At 37.7% G+C, this 22366-nt stretch overlaps 1 protein-coding gene across 1 annotated transcript; it reads left to right on the forward strand.

The window, feature by feature from the left end:
* Positions 1–16040: 16040 nt before the first annotated feature.
* Positions 16041–17866, forward strand: LOC308614222 (ornithine decarboxylase-like; the record flags this gene model as incomplete). The annotated part of the gene is given in 3 exon segments (XM_081228454.1): positions 16041–16489; positions 16861–17355; positions 17357–17866. Coding segments are annotated over 3 exon segments (1386 nt in total). The 5' UTR covers positions 16041–16108.
* Positions 17867–22366: the final 4500 nt, after the last annotated feature.

Below are 22366 nucleotides of genomic sequence, written 5' to 3' on the forward strand. Positions count from 1 at the left end.
GTGCTTTGTGACCGCCTGGAGGGGTGGGATGGGGAGGGTGGGAGGGAGGGAGATGCATGAGGGAAGGGATGTGGGAACAGATGTATATGTATGACTGATTCACTTTGTTATAAAGCAGAAACTAATTAAAAAATTAAAAAAAAAAAAGAATATTAAGTGACTATCAGCACTGGATTTACAGATGCTGTTGTGGGGAATGGCCACAAGGCGGACGGTTTCTACATTCCCAACTTTGGTTACTAGGGCAAGGGAGCCTTCCTGCAAATGGTGTTCATAGTTGGTGAATTGGAGTGGAATATGCCAGGGCAAACCCCCAAAAGCTTATGGCTCATTACTTCTCGTTTGTTTTTTTAATTTAATCTGAATTTTCTATCGGAGTAAATTTGATAACAGTGTTGCATTTGTTCCAGGCGTACAGAATCTCTGGTTCATTTATACATATACATATATCTATTCTTCTTCAGATCCTGTTGCCATGTAGGTTATTACAGAGTGTTGAGTAGACCTTCCTTGGTACGGTGGTCTTTGGTGATTATATATTTTACACGTATTAGTATCTGTATGTTAACTCCAGTATCCTAATCTATCCATTCCTCCCACCTTTACTTTTGGTTAACCATAAGTTTGTCTTCTAAGCCTGTGAGTGTCTTTCTCTGTGGAAATATGTTGACTGTTATCAATTTTTAGATAACATCTACAAATTATATCATAGGATATTTGTCTTTCTCTTTCTGACTTAACGTAGTAGCATTATCTCTAGGTTCATCTATGTTGCTGCAAAGGGCAATGTTTCATTTCTTTTTCATGCTACTATTCCACCTTGTACATGTACCACTTACTCTTTGGCCATTCATGTTTCGATGGACATTTTGGTTTCTTCCATGTCTTGGCTATTGTAAGTACTGCTGCAGTGCTAGTTTGGGTTCCTCTGCCTTTTCCATTCTGGTCTTCTCAGGTTATAAGCCCAGTAGTGGGTCTGCCGGATCATATGGTAGCTCAATTTTTACCTTTTAAAGGCACCTCCATTCTGTTCTCATTAATGGCTGTTACCAGTTTACGTATCTCCAACAGCATAGGAGGGTATGCATTTCTCCACAACCCCATCAGCATTTATTGTTTGTAGCCATTTTTCTGGTGACATTATGCCTGATTTGAGGTGGTACCTCTTTGTTGTTTGGATTTGCATGTCTCTAAGTATTTGTGACGTTTACATTTTTCCATGTCCTTTTTTTAAAAAAATAAAAAAAATAGTGAGTAGCTTTTACCCTGTGATATTTTTCCTCTTGAAAATTTGTCCCATTTTGATTTTTTTGTCAACTGTAGACCGTAGGACATTTTTAGAGGACAGGTGTCTTTTACAGCACTGTAATCTTTGTGAATATTAAGGGGCCCTTAGCACTGGTTTTAAAGCTGCTGTTTCAGGAAATGGCCACCAGGCGGCAGGATTTCTACCTTCCTAACTCTGGTTACAAGGGTAAGAGAGCCTTCCTGGAAGTTGTTCCTAGGATATCAGATAGAGTGGAATGTGCCGGGAGAAAAACACAAAAGCTTATGTCTCATTACTTCTCACTGTTTTTTTTTTTTTTTTTTTTTTTTTTTTTTTTGCGGTACATGGGCCTCTCACTGTTGTGGCCTCTCCCGTTGCAGAGCCCAGGCTCCAGATGTGCAGGCTCAGTGGCCATGGCTCACGGGCCCAGCCGCTCCACGGCATGTGGGATCCTCCCGGACCAGGGCATGAACCAGCATCCCCTGCATCGTCAGGCGGACTCTCAACCACTGCACCACCAGGGAAGCCCCCTCTCGTTTGTTTTTTAAATTTAATTTGTATTTTCTATCGGAGTAAATTTGATTACAGTGTTGTGTTTGTTCTAGGTGTACAGAATCTGGTTCATTTATACACATACATATATCTATTCATCCTCAGATCTATTTCCAATGTAGGTTATTACAGCGTGTTGAGTAGACCTTCCTTGGTACACGGTGGTCTTTGTGATTATATATTTTACATGTATTAGTATATGTTTGTTAACTCCAGTATCCTAATTTATCCATTCCTCCCACCTTTCCTTTTGGTTAAACATAAGTTTGTCTTCTAACTCTGTGTCTTATTCTGTGGAAATGTGTTCATTCATATCAATTTTTAGGTAACACCTACAAATGATATCATAGGATATTTGTCTTTCTCTTTCTGACTTACTTCACAGAGAATGATTGTCTTGGTTTCGCCTATGGTGCTGCAAAGGGCAATGTTTCATTCTTTTTTCTTGCTAATATTCCACTGTGTACATGTTCCACTTATTCTTTGTTCATTCATGTGTTGATGGTCATTCTGATTGCTTCCAGCTCTTGGCTATTGTAACTATTGCTGCAGTGCTCTTTTGGGTCCTCTGCCTATCCATTCGGGTCTTCTTGGTTTACAGGCCCAGTAGTGGGTCTGCTGGGTCATATCGTAGCTCAATTTTTACCTTTTAAAGGCACCTCCATTCTGTTCTCGTTAGTGGTTGTTACCAGTTTTCACATCTCCAATAGCATAGGGGAGGGTATGCATTTCTCCACAACCCCATCAGGATTTATTGTTTGTAACCTTTTGGCTGATTGCTGTTCTGCATGTTGTGAGTTGATACCTCTTTTTTGTTTGGATTTGCATGTCTCTAATTATCGTGATGTTGAGCAATTAACTATGTCCCTTTTGTTTCCTTTAAAACGACAGTGAGAAAAATCTTCCTCGTGAAATTATCTTCTTGAAAGTTTGCCCTGTTTTGAAACTTTTTGTCAATTTTCGACACCAGGACATTTTTTGAGGTCAGGTGTCATTTACAGCCCTGCAGTCCTTGTGAATATTAAGTGACCATTAGCACTGGAATTAAATCTGCTTTTGTGGGAAATGTCCACAAGGCAGCAAGATTTCCCCATTCCCAACTCTGGTTACTAAGGAAACAGAGCCTTCCTGGAAGTCATGTTCCTAGGTTGTAAGTTAGAGTTTAATATGCCAGGACAAATCCCCAATAGTTTATGTTTCATTACTTCTCGTTTGTATTTTTTAAAATTTAATTTGCATTTTTATCACAGTAAATTTGATGACAAAGACATGGAGACAAACAAAATGTCCATAGCCAGATTAACAGATAAAGTAGAAGTAATATAGGTACACAACGGAATATGAGTCCTCCATGTAAAAAATGAAATAATGCCACTTGCAGGAACACAGATAAACCTAAAGATAATCATACGGAATAGAGTAAGCCAGAATGAGAGAGACTAATACCACTTATAGTTGGAATCTAAAAATACACACCATAGAACAATTATTCAAAAAAGACCGATGTACATTGGGGAGGTCTAACACTCTCTAAAAAGCTATATGGGAAAAGAAGACAAAGATGCATAGATATTTGTGTATGCATAATGGAAAAGATTATCTGTACCTACAAAATACACAACATTGTGTATCAGTGCTACTCCAATAAAAAATAAAAATTAATCTAATTAAAAATGTGGTAATGAGACACAAAATTTGGGTGTTTGTACTGTCACATTCCACTCTAATTTAGAAGGCCCAAACGGAATTTCCCTTTAGTGTCTGGTTGCCGGGGGAACCAGTTGGGCCCGAGGAAATACTGCCGCCTAGTGGCCATTTCCGGCAGAAGGCACCTCAAAACGCTTGCTTAAGGGCACTTTGTATTCATTCACAAGGACTGCGGGGCTCTAAATGATACTTGCTCTCAAAAAATGTCCAGGCCAACTGTTCGAAAATAATTGAAAAAAGGTTAGACTTTCAAGAAGGCAATTTCAAGAGGTCAATTCTACTCAACACTGTTTATGAAGAAGAACAGCTCATAAAAACATGCTCAACATAGCAGTTAGCAGACACATGCAAATCAAAACTCCAACGAGGGATCTGCTTGCACTGGTCTAAAACGCCATCACACAAATTTACAAGGAATACATGGTGGAGAGTGCATGGAGAAAGGAGATATTTTTATGTTGCTTGTGGGATGTAAATGGTAAGAGCCACTATAGAGAACATTACGGAAGTGTCTTTAAAAGGTAAAGAGGGATCTAACATATGATCTGGCAGTGCTACCCTTAAGGGTATATGTGGAGAAAACCAGAATTCGAAAAGACCCCTGCACCCAAGCGTGCACTGCAGCACCATTTACAATACCCAAGATGTGGAGACATACAAAATGCCCAGGGACAGGTGAACAGATCAAAAAGATGTGATACATGTACAAAAGGGTATATGACTCTGACATGTAAAAGAATTAAATAATGCCATTTGCACGACCATAGAGAGAATTAAAGATAAACACACTAAGTATAGTGAGTCAGAATCACAAAGACAAATATTATACGATTTCACTTACAGTTGGAATTTAAATATACACACATGGAAATAATTTACAAAGCATAAACAGACTCAGGGACTTAAAAAGCAAATGTATGGTTCCCAAAAGGACAAAAAGGGACAAGGGATCAATTAGGAGGATGGATTAACAATTACAAGCTATTTCATATAAAACAGATATTCAGCAAGGATCTCTGTATACCAAGGAAGGGCTATCATAACTCTGTAATGACCTATAAGGGAAAAGAAGACGAACATGCATAGATATATCCATATGTATAAATGAAAATGATTTTTTATACTGGCAGTATACACAACATGGTATCAATGTTACTCCAATAAAAACTAAAAATTAATCTAATTTAAAAATTGGGGGCTTCCCTGGTGGCGCAGAGGTTGAGAGTCCGCCTGCCGATGCAGGGGACACGGGTTCGTGCTCCGGTCTGGGAGGATCCCACATGCCGCGGAGCGGCTGGACCCGTGAGCCATGGCCGCTGAGCCTGCGCGTCCGGAGCCTGTGCTCCGCAACGGGAGAGGCCACAACAGTGAGAGGCCCGCGTACCGCAAAAAAAAAAAAAGAAAAAGAAAAGAAAAAAAAATTGGTAATGAGACACATGATTTGGGTGTTTTGTTCTGGCACATTCCTCTCTAATTTATAAGCCACAAAAAGTGTGTCTCCTAAGGCTCTGGATGCCGGGGCAAAGAGATGGGCCCGAGGAAACCTTGTGGCCCTGTGGCCATTTCCCCAAGGCAACCTCCTAGGGATTGATAATGGGCACTTAATATTCACAAGAAGTGCTGGGCTCTAAATGATACGTGACCTCAAAAAATGTCCAGGCCTAAGTGTCCGTAAGCAATTGAAAGCAGGGCAGACTTTCAAGAAGGCAATTTCAACAGGTCAATTCTAGTCACACTGATTATGAAGAAAAACAGCCCATAAGGAGATTTTTAACATAGCAATTATCAGAGACATGCAAATCAGAAATACAACAAGGGGTCACCTTGCACCTGTCTCTAAGGCTTTCATGAAAAATCGACAATGAATAAAAGTGGTAGATGCATGGAGAAAGCACATCCTTTTATGGTGCTGGTGTGGTATAAATGATAATAGCCCCTATAGAGAACATTATGGAAGTGCCTTTAAAATGTCAAAAAATATCTACCATATGATCCAGTAGTCCTACCCCCAAGAGTATATGAGGAGAAAACCAGAATTGGGAAAGACACATGCACCGAAGCGTGCACAGCTGCACCATTTACAACATCCAAGATGTGGACCCATGGAAATGTCCATGGGCAGAAGAACAGATAAAAATGAAGTAATACATGTACACAATGGTATGTGACTCCACCATGTAAAAGAATGAAATAATTCCGTTTGCAGGTACATAGAGAAACCTGGAGTTAACCATATGAAGTAAAGTAATCAGAAACAGACAGGCCAATGTTGTACAATATCACTTATAGGCAGAATCTAAAAATAAACACCATTGAAATAATTGAGAAAACATAGACTCATGGACTTAATAAGCAAACATATGTTTACATAAGGGGACTGAAGAGGTCAAGGGAATAATTAGGAAGTTGGAATTTACCAATTCAAACTATTTCATATAAAACAGATATTCAGCAAGGATCTGTATGTACCATGGAAAGGCTGTCAAAACGCTCTAATAACCTATATGGGAATAGAAGCCGAAGATGCATAGATACAGGTATACATTTAACGGAAAAAGATTTGCTAAACCTACAACCAGCACATCCTTGTATATCAGTGTTACAGCAATAAAAAATAAAAATTAATGTAATTTAAAAACTGGTAATGAGACAGAAGATTTGGGTGTCTGTTCTGGTATACATTCCACTCTAACTTACTAGCCCCTAACAGGATTTCCCCTAAGTCTCTGGTTGCCGGGACAACCAGAGTTGTGCCTGAGGAAATTCTGCTCCCTTTGGCCGTTTCCCACAGAAGCAACCTCAAAATGATTCCTTATGGGCAGTTAATATTGACAAGGACTGCCGGCCTCTAAATGATACTTGCCCTCAAAAGAGGTCCAGGCCTAAGTGATCGAAAATAATTGAAAACATGGTACACTTTCCAGAAGGCAATTGCAACAGGTAAATTCTACTCAACACTGATTATGAATAAAAACAGCCCATAAGAACATGCTCTACATAGCGTTTAGCACAGATATGCAAATCCAAATGACAAGGAGGCCTCACCTGGCACTGGCGTGAATAATCATCATCAAAAATCGACAATGGCGCTTCCCTGGTGGCGCAGTGGTTGAGAGTCCGCCTGCCGATGCAGGGGACACGGGTTTGTGCCCCGGTCCAGGAAGATCCCACATGCCGTGGAGCAGCTAGGCCCGTGAGCCATGGCCACTGAGCCTGCGCGTCTGGAGCCTGTGCTCCACAACGGGAGAGGCCACAACAGTGAGAGGCCTGCGTACCGCAAAAAAAAAAAAAAAAAAAAAAAAGAATAGAGTCCAGAAGTAAGCCCACACAACTATGGCAATTAATCTTTGACAAAGGAGGCAAGAATATAAAATGGGAAAAAGTCTCTTCAGCAAGTGGTGCTGTGAAAGTTGGACAGCTGCATGTGAATCAATGAAGTTAGAACACATCCTCACACCAACAACGAAATACAAACAACGCAATCCAAAAATGGGCAGAAGATCTAAATAGACATTTCTCCAAAGAAGACATACAGATGGCCAACAAACACATGAAAAGATTCCCAACATCATTAATTATTAGAGAAATGCAAATCAAAACTATGAGGTATCACCTCACACTGGTCAGAATGGCCATCATCAAACAAATCTACAAACAATAAATGCTACAGAGGGTGTGGAGAAAAGAGAACCCTCCTACATGGTTGGTGGGAATGTACATTGGTACAGCCTCTATGGAGAACAGTATGTGAAGGTTCCTTTAAAAACTAAAAATAGAGCTACCACATGACCCAGCAATCCCACTCCTTGGTATATATCTGGAGAAAGCCATAATTTGAAAAGGTACATGCACCCCAATTACATGCACTGCAATAGTTCATTGCAGCACTATTTACAGTAGCCAGGGCATGGAAGCAATGTAAATGTCCACCAGTGGAGGAATGGATAAAGAAGATGTGGTACATATATACAATGGAATATTTCTCAGCCATAAAATGAATGAAATAATGTCATTTGCAGCAACACAGATGGACCTAGAGATTGTCGTACTGAGTGAAGTAAGTCAGAGAAAGACAAATATCATATGATATCGCTTATATGTGGAAGCTAAAAAAAAAAAGAGTACAAATGAACTTATCTAGAAGACAGAAATAAAGTTACAGATGTAGAAACAAACTTATGGTTACCAGGGTGTAGGGGAAGAGGGATAAATTGGTAGATTGGGATTGGCATATACACACTACTATATATAAAATAGGTAACTAATAAGGACCTACTATATAGCACAGGGAACTCTACTCAATACTGTATAATGGCCTATATGGGAAAAGAATCTAAAACAGAGTAGATATATGTATATGTATAACTGATACACTTCGCTGTACACTTGCAACTAACAGAACATTGTAAATGAATTATACTCCAATAAAAATTTTACAAATGTATTATTTACCAGTCATATTTAAATGTTTTGAAAATAAACCTCAGAAAAGCTGTGCAAAGCATTATGAAGAACATTATGTTCTGGAAGACTTAAACATTAAAAAAGTAGAGAGTGATCCAAATCCATATTTACAAAAAAATGATAAATCTCTCGAAAGCAATATGTGATTCCATCAGTTCCAATCAACATACCGATGGATTTTTATAGAAAATGACCAGATTGTTGAAAAAATTAACAAACATATAGGGCTAAAAATAGGAAAGAAACAACAGTATAAGGAACTTACCCTACCATATACTGTAATCTGTTGCAACAAAATGGTAATGCAAAGAAGGTGGTGACGGAATAATATTAATCCTAAAATGCATGAAACAGAATACGTAGCCCTTAAAGGGAGATTCGTATATAATGAACACTGAAATGTATGAGGTGGTTCTAGTCAGTAAGGAAATAATGGAATAGTAAATAATCATCAATGGATAAAACTTTAACATATTCCTACATTAAGTTATTTACATAAATTAATGTTAGATGAATGAAATGAACAGAACGAAATTTGAAAACCTGAAAACATTCAATGAAAATTGAAAATAAACACTTTATGATTTCCGAGCATAGGAAGGTTTATTTAGGAAGATACAAAATACAAACTACAAAGGAGTAGATTAATACTCTGAGATTTTAAAAATAGTAAATGCTGTCTCAAAATAGTTTAATCTTTGAAATGGAAGGATATATTGTAAATGTCCATCATCTGGAACAAAATAAGGTCCAGAATAGATTTTTTAAAAAACAATACAATTTTATAAACAACTGAAAATAACTCACAAATAATAGAATTATGGCTATGACCAGGCAACTTACAGAGATGTAACTTCAGGTGGTGGGCAAATACTGCACAATAAACAGCATCATTAGCAATTATCAAAGAAATGCAAATTAAGTCAATAATAACATATCATACACATATAATTAATAAATTTTGACATTAACCAGAGGAGTGATGATGTGGGAAAATAGAGAGTCTCCTCCAGGTTAGTAGTAGTGAGATGGATTTAACCATTTTGGAAGATAGACAAACTGGTCAGATGGAGTACACCCAAAGTGCACAAAATGATGCAGCAGGAATTCCATTCCTAACATTCTATTTATAACAACAAAGAGATGTGCCCAAAGTTATTCATAGCAGTATCACTAGTGAAAAGGAAATGTTCACCACTATATCTATGTAAATAAACAAATAATAAAAGCCAATGTGTGAAGATGGTAACTTTTCAGAAACAAATATTTGACTGTAAACAAAACATTCAGATTTAAACAGATGATGTATTGACATGTGCACAAAGAGAGCATTAATTGGGGGGAAGAGTAGAAGGTTGTGGGGTGTTGTTTAGTGGTTAAGTAGTACTCTACTGCATCTCAACACCAGATGGAGAAATAAGTATATGAAGAACTTTTCCTCTGAGTCTATATGACTTCTTAATGGGAAGAACATAGATTTATATGGTATCACTTATATGTGGAATCTAAAATATGACACAAATGAACTTATCTAGCAAATTTGAATGACAGACATAGAGAACAGACTTGTGGTTGCCCCAGGGAGGAAGTGTTGTGTGTGTGTGTGTGTGTATACACACACACAAACATATCCTTTTTTTATGTTCTTTTCCATTATGGTTTACTACACGATATTGTTTTTATTTTATTTTATTTTTGGCTGTTTTGGGTCTTCATTGCTGTGCACAGGCTTCCTCTAGTTGCGGCCAGTGGGGGCTACTCTTCGTTGTGGTGCATGGGCTTCTCATTGCAGTGGCTTCTCTTGTGGAGCACGGGCTATAGGTGCGCAGGCTCAGTAGTTGTGGCACCCGGGCTTAGTTGCCCCACGGCATGTGGCATATTCCTGGACCAGGGCTTGAACCCGTGTCCCCTGCATTGGCAGGTGGATTCTTAACCATTGAGCCACCCGGGAAGCCCCACTACATGATACTGAATATAGTTCCCTGTGCTATACATTAGGGCCTTCTTGTTTATCCATTCTATATGTAATACCTAGCATCTGCTAATCCCACCCAAACTTCCAATTCATTCCTCCCTTACTCTTCCTCCCTGGGGCAACTACAAGTCTGTTCTCTATGTCTGTCATTCTGCTTCTGTTTCATAGATAAGTTCATTTGTGTCATATTTTAGATTCCACATATAAGTGATACCATATGGTATTTTCTTTCTCTTTCTGACTTACTTCACTTGGTATGACAATCTCTAGGTCCATTCATGTAGTTGCAAAAGGCATTATTTCATTGTTTTATATGGCTGAGTAGGATTTCATTATACACACATACACACACACACCCACACCCACACGCCCCACATCTGCTTTATCCATTCATCTGTGGATGGACATTTAGGTCATTTCCACGTGTTGACTATTGTAAATAGTGCTACTATGAACATAGAGGTGCAGGTATCTTTTTGAATTAGAGTTTTGCCTGGATATATGCTGCGGACTGGGATTGCAGCATCATATGGCAACTCTAGTTTTTTGAGGAACCTCTATACTGTTTTCTGTAGCGTCTGCACCAATTTACATTCCCACCAACAATGTAGAAGAGTTCCCCTTTCTCCACACCTTCTCCAGCATTTATTTGTAGACTTTTTAATATTGGCTATTTGACCAGTGTGAAGTGGTACCTCATTGTAGTTTTGATTTGTAGTTCTCTAATAATTAGCAACAATGAGCATCTTTTCATTGTTCCTATTGGCCATCTGTACGTCTTCTTTGGAGAAATGTCTATTTAGATCTTCTGCCCAAATTTTCGATTGGGTTGTTTTGTTGTTGTTATTCTATGAGCTGTTTGCATATTTTGGAAATTAATCCCTTGTCAGCACATCATCTGTAAATATTTTCTCACATTCCATAGGTTGTCTTTTAGTTGTATTTATAGTTTCCTTTGCTGCGCAAAAGCTTATAACTTTGAATAGGTCCCACTTGTTTATTTTGTTTTTATTTTTATTGCCTTGGGAGACTGACTTAGGAAGACATTGGTACAACTTACGTCAGAATATTTTGCCTATGTCCTTTTCTAGGAGTTTTATGGTGTTGTCTTATATTTAATACTTAAACCATTTTGAGTTTATTTTTATGTATGGTGTGAGGGTGTGTTCTAACTTCACTGATTTGCTTGCAGCTGTCCAACTTTCGCAGCACCACTTGCTGAAGAGACTGTCTTTTCCCCATGGCATACTCTTGCCTCCTTTGTTGAAGATTAATTGATTATTGTTGAAGATTAATTGATCATAGGTGTGTGGGTTTATTTTTGAGCTCTCTATTGTGTTCCATTGATCCATATGTCTGTATCTGTGCCAATACCACAGTGTTTTGATTACTGTAGATTTGTAGCATTTTCTGAGTTCTAGGAGCGTTATGCTTCCTGCTTTGTTCTTTTTCCTCAGCATTGCTTTGGCAATTCTGGGTCTTATGTGGTTTCATAAAAATTTTAGAATTATTTGTTCTAGTTTTGTGAAAATTGTCATGGGTAAATTGATAGGGATCATATTAAATCTGTACATTGCTTTGGGTAATATGGCCATTTTAACAATATTAATTCTTCCAATCCAAGAGCGTGGGATATCTTTTCATTTTTTAAATCATCTTCAATATTAATATTTTATAGTTGTTGGCATATAAGTCTTTCGTCTCCTTGGACAGGTTTATTCTTAAGTGTTTTATTATTTTTTGATACAACTTTAAAAAGGTATTGTTCTTTTATATTCCCTTTCTGATATTTCATTGTTAATGTAAAGAAATGCAACCGATTTCTATATGTTAAACTTTTATCTTGCTACCTTGCTGAATTTATCAGTTCTAGTAGTTTTTGTTTTGTTTTGTTTTTTTGTGGTATGCAGGGCCTCTCACTGTTGTGGCCTCTCCCGTTGCGGAGCACAGGCTCCGGACATGCAGGCTCAGCGGCCATGGCTCACGGGCCCAGCCGCTCCGCGGCATGTGGGATCCTCCTAGACCGGGGCACGAACCGGTGTCCCCTGCATCGGCAGGCGGACTCTCAACCACTGCGCCACCAGGGAAGCCCCTAGTAGTTTTTTTTTGTGTGTGAAGTCATTAGAGTTTTCTATATATCGTGTCATGTTATCTGCATATAATAACAATTTTACCTGTTCCTTCCTATTTGGATACATTTTATTTATTTTTTTCTTTTCTGATTGCTGTGGCTAGTACTTCCAACACTATGCTGAATCGAAGTGGTAAGAGTGGGCATCTATGTTTTGTTCTAGACTTCAGTGGGAAGTCTTTCAGTTTTTTCCTGTTGAGTATTATATTGGCTATGGTTTTATCATAAATAGGTTTTATAATTTTGAGATATGTTCTCTCTATACCCACTTTCATAAGAGTTTTATCATGAATGGATGTTTAATTGTATCAAATGCTTTTTCTATATTTATTGACATGATCATGTGGATTTTTTCTTTGTTGTTGTTGATGTGGTGTATCACACTGATTGTTTTGCATATGTTGAACCTCCTCATGACCCTGGAATGAATCCAGCATGGTCATGGTGTATGTTTTATTTATGTGCTGTTGGATTAAGTTTGCTGATATTTGGTTGATAATTTTTGGATCTATATTTATCACAGGTATTGGCTTGTAATTTTCTTTTTTGGTAGTGTCTTTGTCTGGTTTTAGTGTCAGGGTGATGGTGGTATCATAGAATGTCTTTGGGAGTGTTCCCTCCTCTTCAGTCTTTTGGAGAAGTTTGAGAAGAATTGGTATAAGTTCTTCTTTGTATGTTTGGTAGAATTTGTCTGTGAAGTCATGTGTTCCTGGACTTTTGTTTGTAGGAAATTTTTTGTTTGTTTTTGTTTTACAGGTTCCATTTCACTTCTAGTTATAGTCTGTTCAAATTGTCTATTTCTTCTTGATTTAGTTTTGGTGGCTTTATGTTTCTAGAAACTCATCTATTCTAGGTTTTCCAAATTGTTTGGCTTGTAATTGTTCATAATATATTTTTTAAAATTTTCTGTGAGGTCCCTTGTAATTTCTCCCTTTCATTTCTTATTTTATATGGGTCCTCTCTCTTTTCGTCTTTGTGAGCCTGGCAAGAGGTTTAGCAATTCTGTTTACCCTTTCAAAGGATCAGCTCTCAGTTTTATGGATTTTTTTTCTATTTTTAAAATCTGTTTTATTTATTTCCTCTCTGATTTTATTATTTCCTTCCTTCTGCTCACTCTAGGTTTTGTTTGTTCTTCTTTTTCTAATTCTTTTAGGCGGTGGGTTAGGTTGTTTGAGATTTCTCTTGTTTTATGAGGAAGGTATGTATTATTATGGACTTCCCTCTAAGAACTGCCTCTGCTGTATCCCATAGATTTTGTATGGTTGTGTTTTCATTGTCATTTGTCTCAAGGTATTTTTCAGTTTCCTCTTTGATTTCATCATTGACCCATTCGTTTTTTAGAAATGTGTTGTTTATTCTCCATGTAGTCATTTTTTTCTCATTTCTTCTACTGTGGTAGATTTACAGTTTCATGCAACTAAAAGTTGGTGTTTTTAAAAATAAAGGAAATTGATGAAATTTTAGCTAGACTAACCAAGGAAAAAGAAAAAGAAGTCAAAAAATATGACAAATGAAAGAGGAGACATAAAAGAAATACAAAGGACCATAAGATCATATCATTAAGAATTATACACCAACGAATTTGATAAATTATAATAAATAAATAAAACCCCAGAAGTGTGGAAACTACCAAAACTGAATCAAAAATAGAAAGTCAGAACAGACAAATAATAAATGAGGACATTGAAACAATGAACACAAACCTCCTGACAAAACCCAAGGCCAGATGGTTTCACTGGTGAATCCTACCAAACATTAAAAAAAAAATTAACTCCAATCATTCTCAAACTCTTCCCAAAAAATTGAGGAGGAGTGAATCACAAGCTCCTCCTGAGGACAGTGTTACTCTGACACCAAGGCCAGATAAAGAACACTACAAGAATATAAATTTACAGGCAGATATGTCTGATGAATATAAATACAAAAGTCTAAACAAAGTCAGCAGCAAGTTAACAAGATCATACACCATGATTAAATGGAATTTATTCTTGCCACAGAAGAATGGCACACTATATTATATATAATATACATATAGTATAATATACAAATCAGTTAAAATTATATATATATAAATCGATAATTGTGATATACAATGTTAATAAAGTGAAGAATAAATATATCATCCTTTCAGTATATGCAGAAAAAGACACTGACCTTCAATACCTTTTGTGACAAAAACTCTCAACAAGTTGGGAACAGAAGGAGCATACCTCAAAATAAAATCATATAATACCCACAACTAAATTTGTACACATTGGTAAAAAAACTGAAAGCTTTTTTTTGTAATCAGGAACAAGATAAGGGTATCCATGCTCACTACTCTTATTAAATACAGTACTGAAGTCCTAGCCAGAGCAATCTGAAACAAAATCAAGAAATAAAAATGCATCCAAAATGAAGAAGAAGTAAAGCTTTCTCTCATTTTAGAAAACATGATCTTATATATGACTGACACCCAAAATGGTAGAACTAATAAATAAACTCAATAAAGTTGGAAGATACCAAATCAACATACATAAATCTGTTGCTTTTCTGTACACTAATAACAAAATATCTGAAAGAAACAAAAAGAAGAATTCCATTTACAATGGCATGAGAAGAATACCTAGGAATAAATTTCACTGAGAGAGTGAAAGACCTGTGTCCTGAAAACTACAAGACATTACGGAAAGAAATTGAAGACAACAAAATAAATGTTAAGATAGTATTTGCTCATTAATTAAAAGAATAAATATTATTAAAATGTACATACTTCTCAAAGTAATATACAGGTGTAATGCAATCCCTATCACAATTTCTATCACATTTTTTCACAGAAATAGAAGCAACAATTCTAAAATTTGCACAGAACCACAAAAGAATCCAAATAGCAAAAGAAATCATGAGAAAGAAGAAAAAAACTGGAGGCTTCATGCTTCATGATTTCAAATTCTATTACAAATCCATGGTCATAAAAACAGTATGGCATTGGCATAAAAAAAACCCCTACATAGATCAATGGAAACAATAGCACAGAGGCAAATCTAAGCATATATGGTAATTAATTTATGACACTGAAGCCAAGAATATACAATTGAGAAATATGATAATTCCTTTATTAAATGTTGTTGGGAAAACTGGGAAGCCACATGCAAAAGAATGAAACTGGACCACTATCTTACACCATACAGAAAAAATAACTTTAAAAGGGTTAAAGACTTGAATGGAAGATGGAAAACCATAAAACTCATAGAAGAACAACACATAAAGGCAGTAAGTTCCTTGACCTAGGTCTTGGATATGATATTTTGAAATGGACAAAAAAATCAAAACCAGCAAAAGTGAAATAACAAAATGGAGGACATCAAACTCAGAAGCTTATGTACATCAAAGGAAACACCAACAAAATAAAAAGGCAACCTACTAAAAAATATAAATAATACCTTAATAAACCTAACTTCAGAAAAAAATTATAGCAAGATTAAGTGAATTCTACACCAAAACTCCAATGTTTTGGTTGTTAGGAAATATATTAATATAATTAATCAGCTTATAAATTTAGGAAAGGCATGTGATCAGAGTGACAGGTACAGACAAAGGAGCATGGTAGAATTCTACAGGTAATAATTATAAAATTAAAGAAGAGGTCAGTCCCCTCAGCCTCCGCTGCCGCTGCCCCTTTGCCAGCGCTCCGGCACCACCTCGGGACGGTGGTTCTCCGTGGGAGGGAGCCAGGCGGCGGGTGGCTGACAGGGGCAGCGGGGACAGCGGCAGGGCGGCCGGCGGTCCTGCGCGCTCGGCGGCAACGGCGTCTAATCTCCGTGGGGTCTGCCCGTGGTGCCCGACACTTTAAGGTGGACAGCAGATTGTGCGTTTGTCAGAACATTTTCACTGCTGCACCGAGGGCACACGTATCTTCAGCGGGACTTGGAATTCCGGGAGAATTCATTGCCTTTGTGAAAGCTGGCATAATTTCTTTAAATTTCATCTCTTAGTTTCCCATTTTGTTGTTTCAGAAAGATATCAAGAAACCATGAACAACTTTAGTAATGAAGAGTTTGACTGCCATTTCTTGGATGAAGGCTTTACTGCCAAGGACATTCTGGACCAAAAAATTAATGAAGTTTCTTCTTTTGATGATAAGGATGCCTTCTATGTTGCAGACCTGGGAGATATTCTAAAGAAACATCTGAGATGGTTTAAAGCTCTTCCTCGGGTCACCCCCTTTTACGTAGTCAAATGCAATGACAGCAGAACCATAGTGAAGACCCTAGCTGCCATAGGGACAGGATTTGACTATGCCAGCAAGACTGAAATCCAGTTGGTGCAGAGTCTCGGGGTGCCTCCAGAGAGGATTATCTATGCAAATCCTTGTGAACAAGTGTCTCAGATTAAATACGCTGCCAATAATGGAGTCCAGATGATGAATTTTTTGTTGTTTGTTTGGTTTTTTAAAAATTAATTAATTAATTTATGTATATATGTGTGTATGTATTTATTTATTTTTGGCTGCATTGGGTCTTCGTTGCTGCACATGGGCTTTCTTTTGTTGCGAGCAGGGGCTGCTCTTCGTTGCGGTGTGCGGGCTTCTCATTGCAGTGACTTCTCTTGTTGTGGAGCACGGACTCTAGGCGCCCGGGCTTCAGTAGTGTGGCATGCAGGTTCAGTAGCTGTGGCTCACAGGCTTAGTTACTCTGCAGCATGTGGGATCTTCCCGGACCAGGGCTCGAACCCATATCCCCTGAATTGGCAGGCGGGTTCTTAACCACTGTGCCACCAGGGAAGCCCGAGATGATGACTTTTGATAGTGAAGTTGAGTTGATGAAAGTTGCCAGGGCACATCCGAAGGCCAAGTTGGTTTTGCGGATTGCCACTGATGATTCCAAAGCAGTCTGTCACCTCAGTGTCAAATTTGGTGCCACACTCAAAACCAGCAGGCTTCTTTTGGAACAGGCGAAAGAGCTAGATATTGTTGTCATTGGTGTCAGCTTCCACGTGGGAGGTGGTTGTACTGATCCGGAGACCTTTGTGAAGGCCATCTCTGATGCCCACTGTGGCTTTGACATAGGAACTGAGGTTGGTTTTGACATGTATCTGCTTGATATTGGTGGTGGCTTTCCTGAATCTGAGGATGTAAAGCTTAAATTTGAAGAGATCACCAGTGTAATCAATCCAGCATTGGACAAGTATTTTCCATCAGACTCTGGAGTGAGAATCATAGCTGAGCCAGGCAGATACTATGTTGCATCAGCTTTCATGTTAGCAGTTAATATCATTGCCAAAAAAACTCGTATTAAAGGAACAGACAGGCTGTGATGATGAAGATGAGTCAAGTGAACAGACATTTATGTATTATGTGAATGATGGAGAATATGGATCATTCAACTGCATCCTCTACGAAAATGCACACGTGAAGCCTCTTCTGCAGAAGAGACCCAAACCAGATGAGCAGTATTATTCATCCAGCATCTCAGGACAGACCTGTGATGGCCTGGATTGCCTGGTTGAGCACTGTAACTTGCCCAAGATGCATGTGGGCGATTGGATGCTCTTTGAAAACATGGGTGCTTACACTGTCACTGCTGCTTCCACTTTCAGTGGATTCCAGAGACCGACCATCTACTATGTGATGTCAGGGCCAACATGGCAACTGATGCAGCAAATCCAGAACCACGATTTCCCACCCAGTGTAGAGGAGCAAGATGTTGGCACTGTGCCTGTGTCTTGTGCTTGGAAGAGTGGAATGAAATGGCGCCCAGCAGCCTGTGCTTCAGCTCCTATTAATGTGTAGATACCATTCTTGTAGCTGTTAACTGCAAGTTTAGCTTGATTTAAGGGTTTGGGGGGGACCATTTAACTTAATTACTGTGAGTTTTGAGATGTCTATGTGAATAGGGTTGGCACAGATGCAACAATGTGGAAGAATAGGCGATGGGGTCACACTTACCTGTGTTCCTATGGAAACTATTTGAATATTTGTTTTATATGGATTTTTATTCACTTTTCAAACATGCTACTAAAGCATGCCCCTCAGCTGCTGAGCAAGCATTTGTAGCTTGTGCATTGGCAGAATGGGCCAGAAGCTTAGTGTTGTGACCTGTTTTAAAATAAAGTATCTTGAAATAAAAAATATATATTCATGCATATGTACTCAAAGAAATATCACAGACCCCCAACACTAGTTCACCTACAGATAAATAATAAATAATTTCCTCTCATTGTCAGAGAGATCACTAGGAGACATGAACACCCAACTTACTTACACTTTGAGGTATCAGTAAAAAAAATACCATTAGAAAAGGATTAAAATCACCTCCAACTGCAGAGCATATGGATGTATATCTAGTAAGCCCAAGGAATCAATGGAAATTTGTTACAGAAAATAAGACAACAAAATATAGTAAAGAGTATAACATAAGCATATAGTACACAATTCATACAGGCACATTCCAAGCAGTTACAGAGTACATAAAAAGGAAGCCTCTAATTTTACAAGTATAAAGTAAAATAAATAAAAATAAATCTAGGGGCTTCCCTGGTGGCGCAGTGGTTGGGGGTCCGCCTGCTGATGCAGGGGACACGGGTTTGTGCCCCGGTCCGGGAGGATCCCACATGCCGTGGAGCAGCTGGGCCCGTGAGCCATGGCCACTGAGCCTGCGCGTCCGGAGCCTGTGCTCTGCGGCGGGAGAGGGCACAATGGTGAGAGGCCCGCGTACCACAAAAAAAAAAAAAAAATCTAACAACACATGAGAAAAGCCTATATAAAAAAATTATCATGAACTCCTTATATAGATAATACAGATTTGAAGGAAAAGAAAATCAAGCTATTTCCTTAAATATAATAACGAATGTTTTATATCAATTAAAAAATTCCAATACACATGTGTATATGTATACATATGTATATTTGTGTGTAGAGATATATATATAGAGATAGATATAGATATGTGTATATTTGTATATACTTGTATGTGTATACACACAAATGTTTTTCTGGAGATTGATAATATATTGTTTACATAAAATAATGAGGAAATATATATAAAATGTACCTAAAATTGTTATTTTATAAAATTAAAGATTAGTTATTATTAACTTAAGTATACTTTATGTACATTTCATGGAAACTAAGAAAAACTATTGTAGTTACACAGAAGATACAGAAAAAGAGTGAATTCATACCACATCAAAAAAACCCCCCCAAAAAAAAAAAAAAAAAAAAAACCCCAAAAAACAAAACAAAAACAAAGGAACTACAACAACCAACAGAAAATAATGAAAGAGTAATTGTAAGCCCTTGTCAACAATTAACATAAACTTCTTTTTAAGTTTTATTTTATATTGGAGTATAGTTGATTAACAATATTGTGTTAGTTTCAGGTGTACAGACAAGTGATTCAGTTATATATATACATGTATTTATTCTTTTTCAAATTCTTTTCCATTTAGGTTGTTGCATAATATTGAGCAGAGTTCCCTGTGCTATACTGTAGCTCCTTGTTTGTTATTCATTTTAAATATAGCAGTGGGGGGGCTTCCCTGGTGGCACAGTGGTTGAGAATCTGCCTGCCAATGCAGGGGACACGGGTTCGAGCCCTGGTCTGGGAAGATCCCACATGCAGTGGAGCAACTAAGCCCGTGAGCCACAACTAATGAGCCTGCGCGTCTGGAGCCTGTGCTCCATAACGAGAGGCCGCGATAGTGAGAAGCCCGTGCACCGCGATGAAGAGTGGCCCCCACTTGCTGCAACTAGAGAAAGCCCTCGCACAGAAAAGAAGACCCAACATAGCCAAAAATAAATAAATAAATCAAAGAAACCATGTTCTCGTGTGAAAAATTAAAAAAAAAATTTTTTTTAATTTATTTATTTTTAGCTGTGTTGGGTCCTTCTCTATATTTAAAAAAATTTTTTTAATATAAATAAAGAAATATAACAGTGGGTACATGTCAATCCCAAACTCCCTAACTAACCCTCCCACTCACCCATCCCTCCCAGAACCCTAAATTTGTTCTCTAAGTCTGTGAGTTTTTCTGTTTTGTAAATAATTCATTTCTATTATTATTTTAAGATTGAGCATATAAGCGATATCATACAATATTTCTCTTTCACTGTCTGACTGACTTCACTCGGTATGACAAAAACCACTTTTCTGACAGTCCAGTGGTTAAGGCTCTAAAGGGGTGTGGATTCAATTCCTGGTTGGGGAACTAAGATCTCTCATGCTGAGGACCCAGCAAAAAAACAGAAAAACTCAAGACTTAGAGAACAAATTTAGGTTACTAGAGAGTGGTGATAGAACTCCCTGGTATACATAGGTCCTTTTTGATTATCTCTTTTATTGGAATACAGTGTATTTGTTAATTCTATCCTCCTAATTTATCACTTGACCCCTTCTGTCCTTTTTGGCAACCATATGTTTGTTTTCCAACTCAATGTGCCTGTTTCAGTGTTCTCTAATTAGTTCAATGTGTATTTTTTTATTCCACCTATAAGCAATATGATATTAGATTTTTAAAATCTGATTTAATTTCTTTAGTATGATTATCTCTAGGTTTTCAATGTGCCTGGAAATGGCATAATATCATTTATTTAAATGTCTGAGTGTTATTGCATTGCTTACATGTGTCAGTTCTTTATCTGTTCATCCAGCCTAGACATTTGTGTGCCTACATGTTTTGGCTCGTGTAAATGGTGCTACAGTGTACACTTGGTTGCATATGTCTTTTCAAATTCTGGTTTTCTGCACATATACTCTTAGGGGTGGCAATGGCGGATCATATGGTAGCTCATATTTTAAGTTTGAAAGTACTTCCATGTTGTTCTCTAAATTGGCTGTTAAAATTTGCAACCCGCCAGCACAGTAAAAGGGTTTGCATTTCTTCTCCATGCCCTCTACATCATTTATTCATTGTACATTTTCAATGATCGCCTTTCCAACCGGTGCAAGGAGATCCCTCATTGTGATTATGATTTGAATGTCTCTGCTAACTGCTATGTTGAGCATGTGCTTATGGGCTGTTTTTATTCATAATCAATGTGAGTAGAATTTACCTGTTGAAAATGTCTCCTTTGAAAGTCGGCCCTGTTTTCAATGATTTTAGAACACTTAAGCCTGGACATTTTGTAATGTCAGGTATCATTTAGAGCCCAGGAGTCCTTGGGAATATTAAGTGCTCATAAGAAATCTTTTTGAGGTTCCTTTGTGAGAAAAGTTCATGAGGCGCAGGATTTCCTGACTGAACTCTGCTTAGGCCAGCAGCCAGAGCCTTACGGGAAATCCTCTTTGGGGTTTATAAATTAGAAAGGAATGTGCAGAACAAACACTCAAATCTTGTGCCTCATTATGATAGTTTAATTAATTAGAATAATTTCTATCTTTTTTGGAATAACATTGATATACAGTATTATGTATGTTGTAGGGATACAGAACCATTTTCAGTTATACATATACACATACGTATACATGTTTGGCTTCTTTGCCCATGTAGGTTATTAGAGAGTGTTGATAGTCGTTCCTAGGTACACATAGATTCTTGTTGATATTTAGTTATATGAAATATTTTGTATTTTTAATCCCATCATCGTAATGTATCCCTTAACCCCTTCTGTCCCATTAGGTAACCATAAGTTTGGGTTTTTTTTAAGTCTCTGAGACTTTATGTTTTTCAGTTATTTCAATTCTGTGTCTTTATAGATTCCAACTATAAGTGAGCTCATATAATATTTGTCTTACTGATTCTCACTTACTTCACTTCGTATGATTATCTGTAAGTTTATCTATGTTCCTGCAATTGGCATTATTTTATTCTTTTGCATGGAGGAATTGTATACCACTGTGTACATGGATCATTTCTTTTTTATCTGTTCATCTGTCCATGGACAGTTTGTATGTCTCCACATCTTGGGTATTGTAAATGGTGCTGCTGTGCCCGCTTGGGTGCGTGTGTTTTTTTACTTCTGGACTTGTCGGCCTATAATTTTAGGGGAAACTCTGCAGGATCATAGGGTAGCACTCTTTTTAGCATTTAAAGGCACATCTTTAATGTTCTCTATAGTGGCTGTTACCATTTATTTCCCACCAGCTCCATAAAAGGATTTCCTTTTCTCCATGGCCTTTTCACCATTCATTCATTTTTAATTTTGGTGATGGCCTTTTACTCCGTTGCAAGGTGATCTCTCACTGTAGTTTTGATTTGCCTGTCTATGCTAATTGCTGTGTTGAGTATGTTTTTATATGCTGTGTTTCTTCATATACCCGTGCGAGTAGAATTTACCTGATTCAATTGCCTT

The sequence above is a fragment of the Mesoplodon bidens genome (genome assembly GCF_964165515.1).
Source record: "Mesoplodon bidens genome assembly, chromosome: 3".
Classification (NCBI taxonomy): domain Eukaryota; kingdom Metazoa; phylum Chordata; class Mammalia; order Artiodactyla; family Ziphiidae; genus Mesoplodon; species Mesoplodon bidens.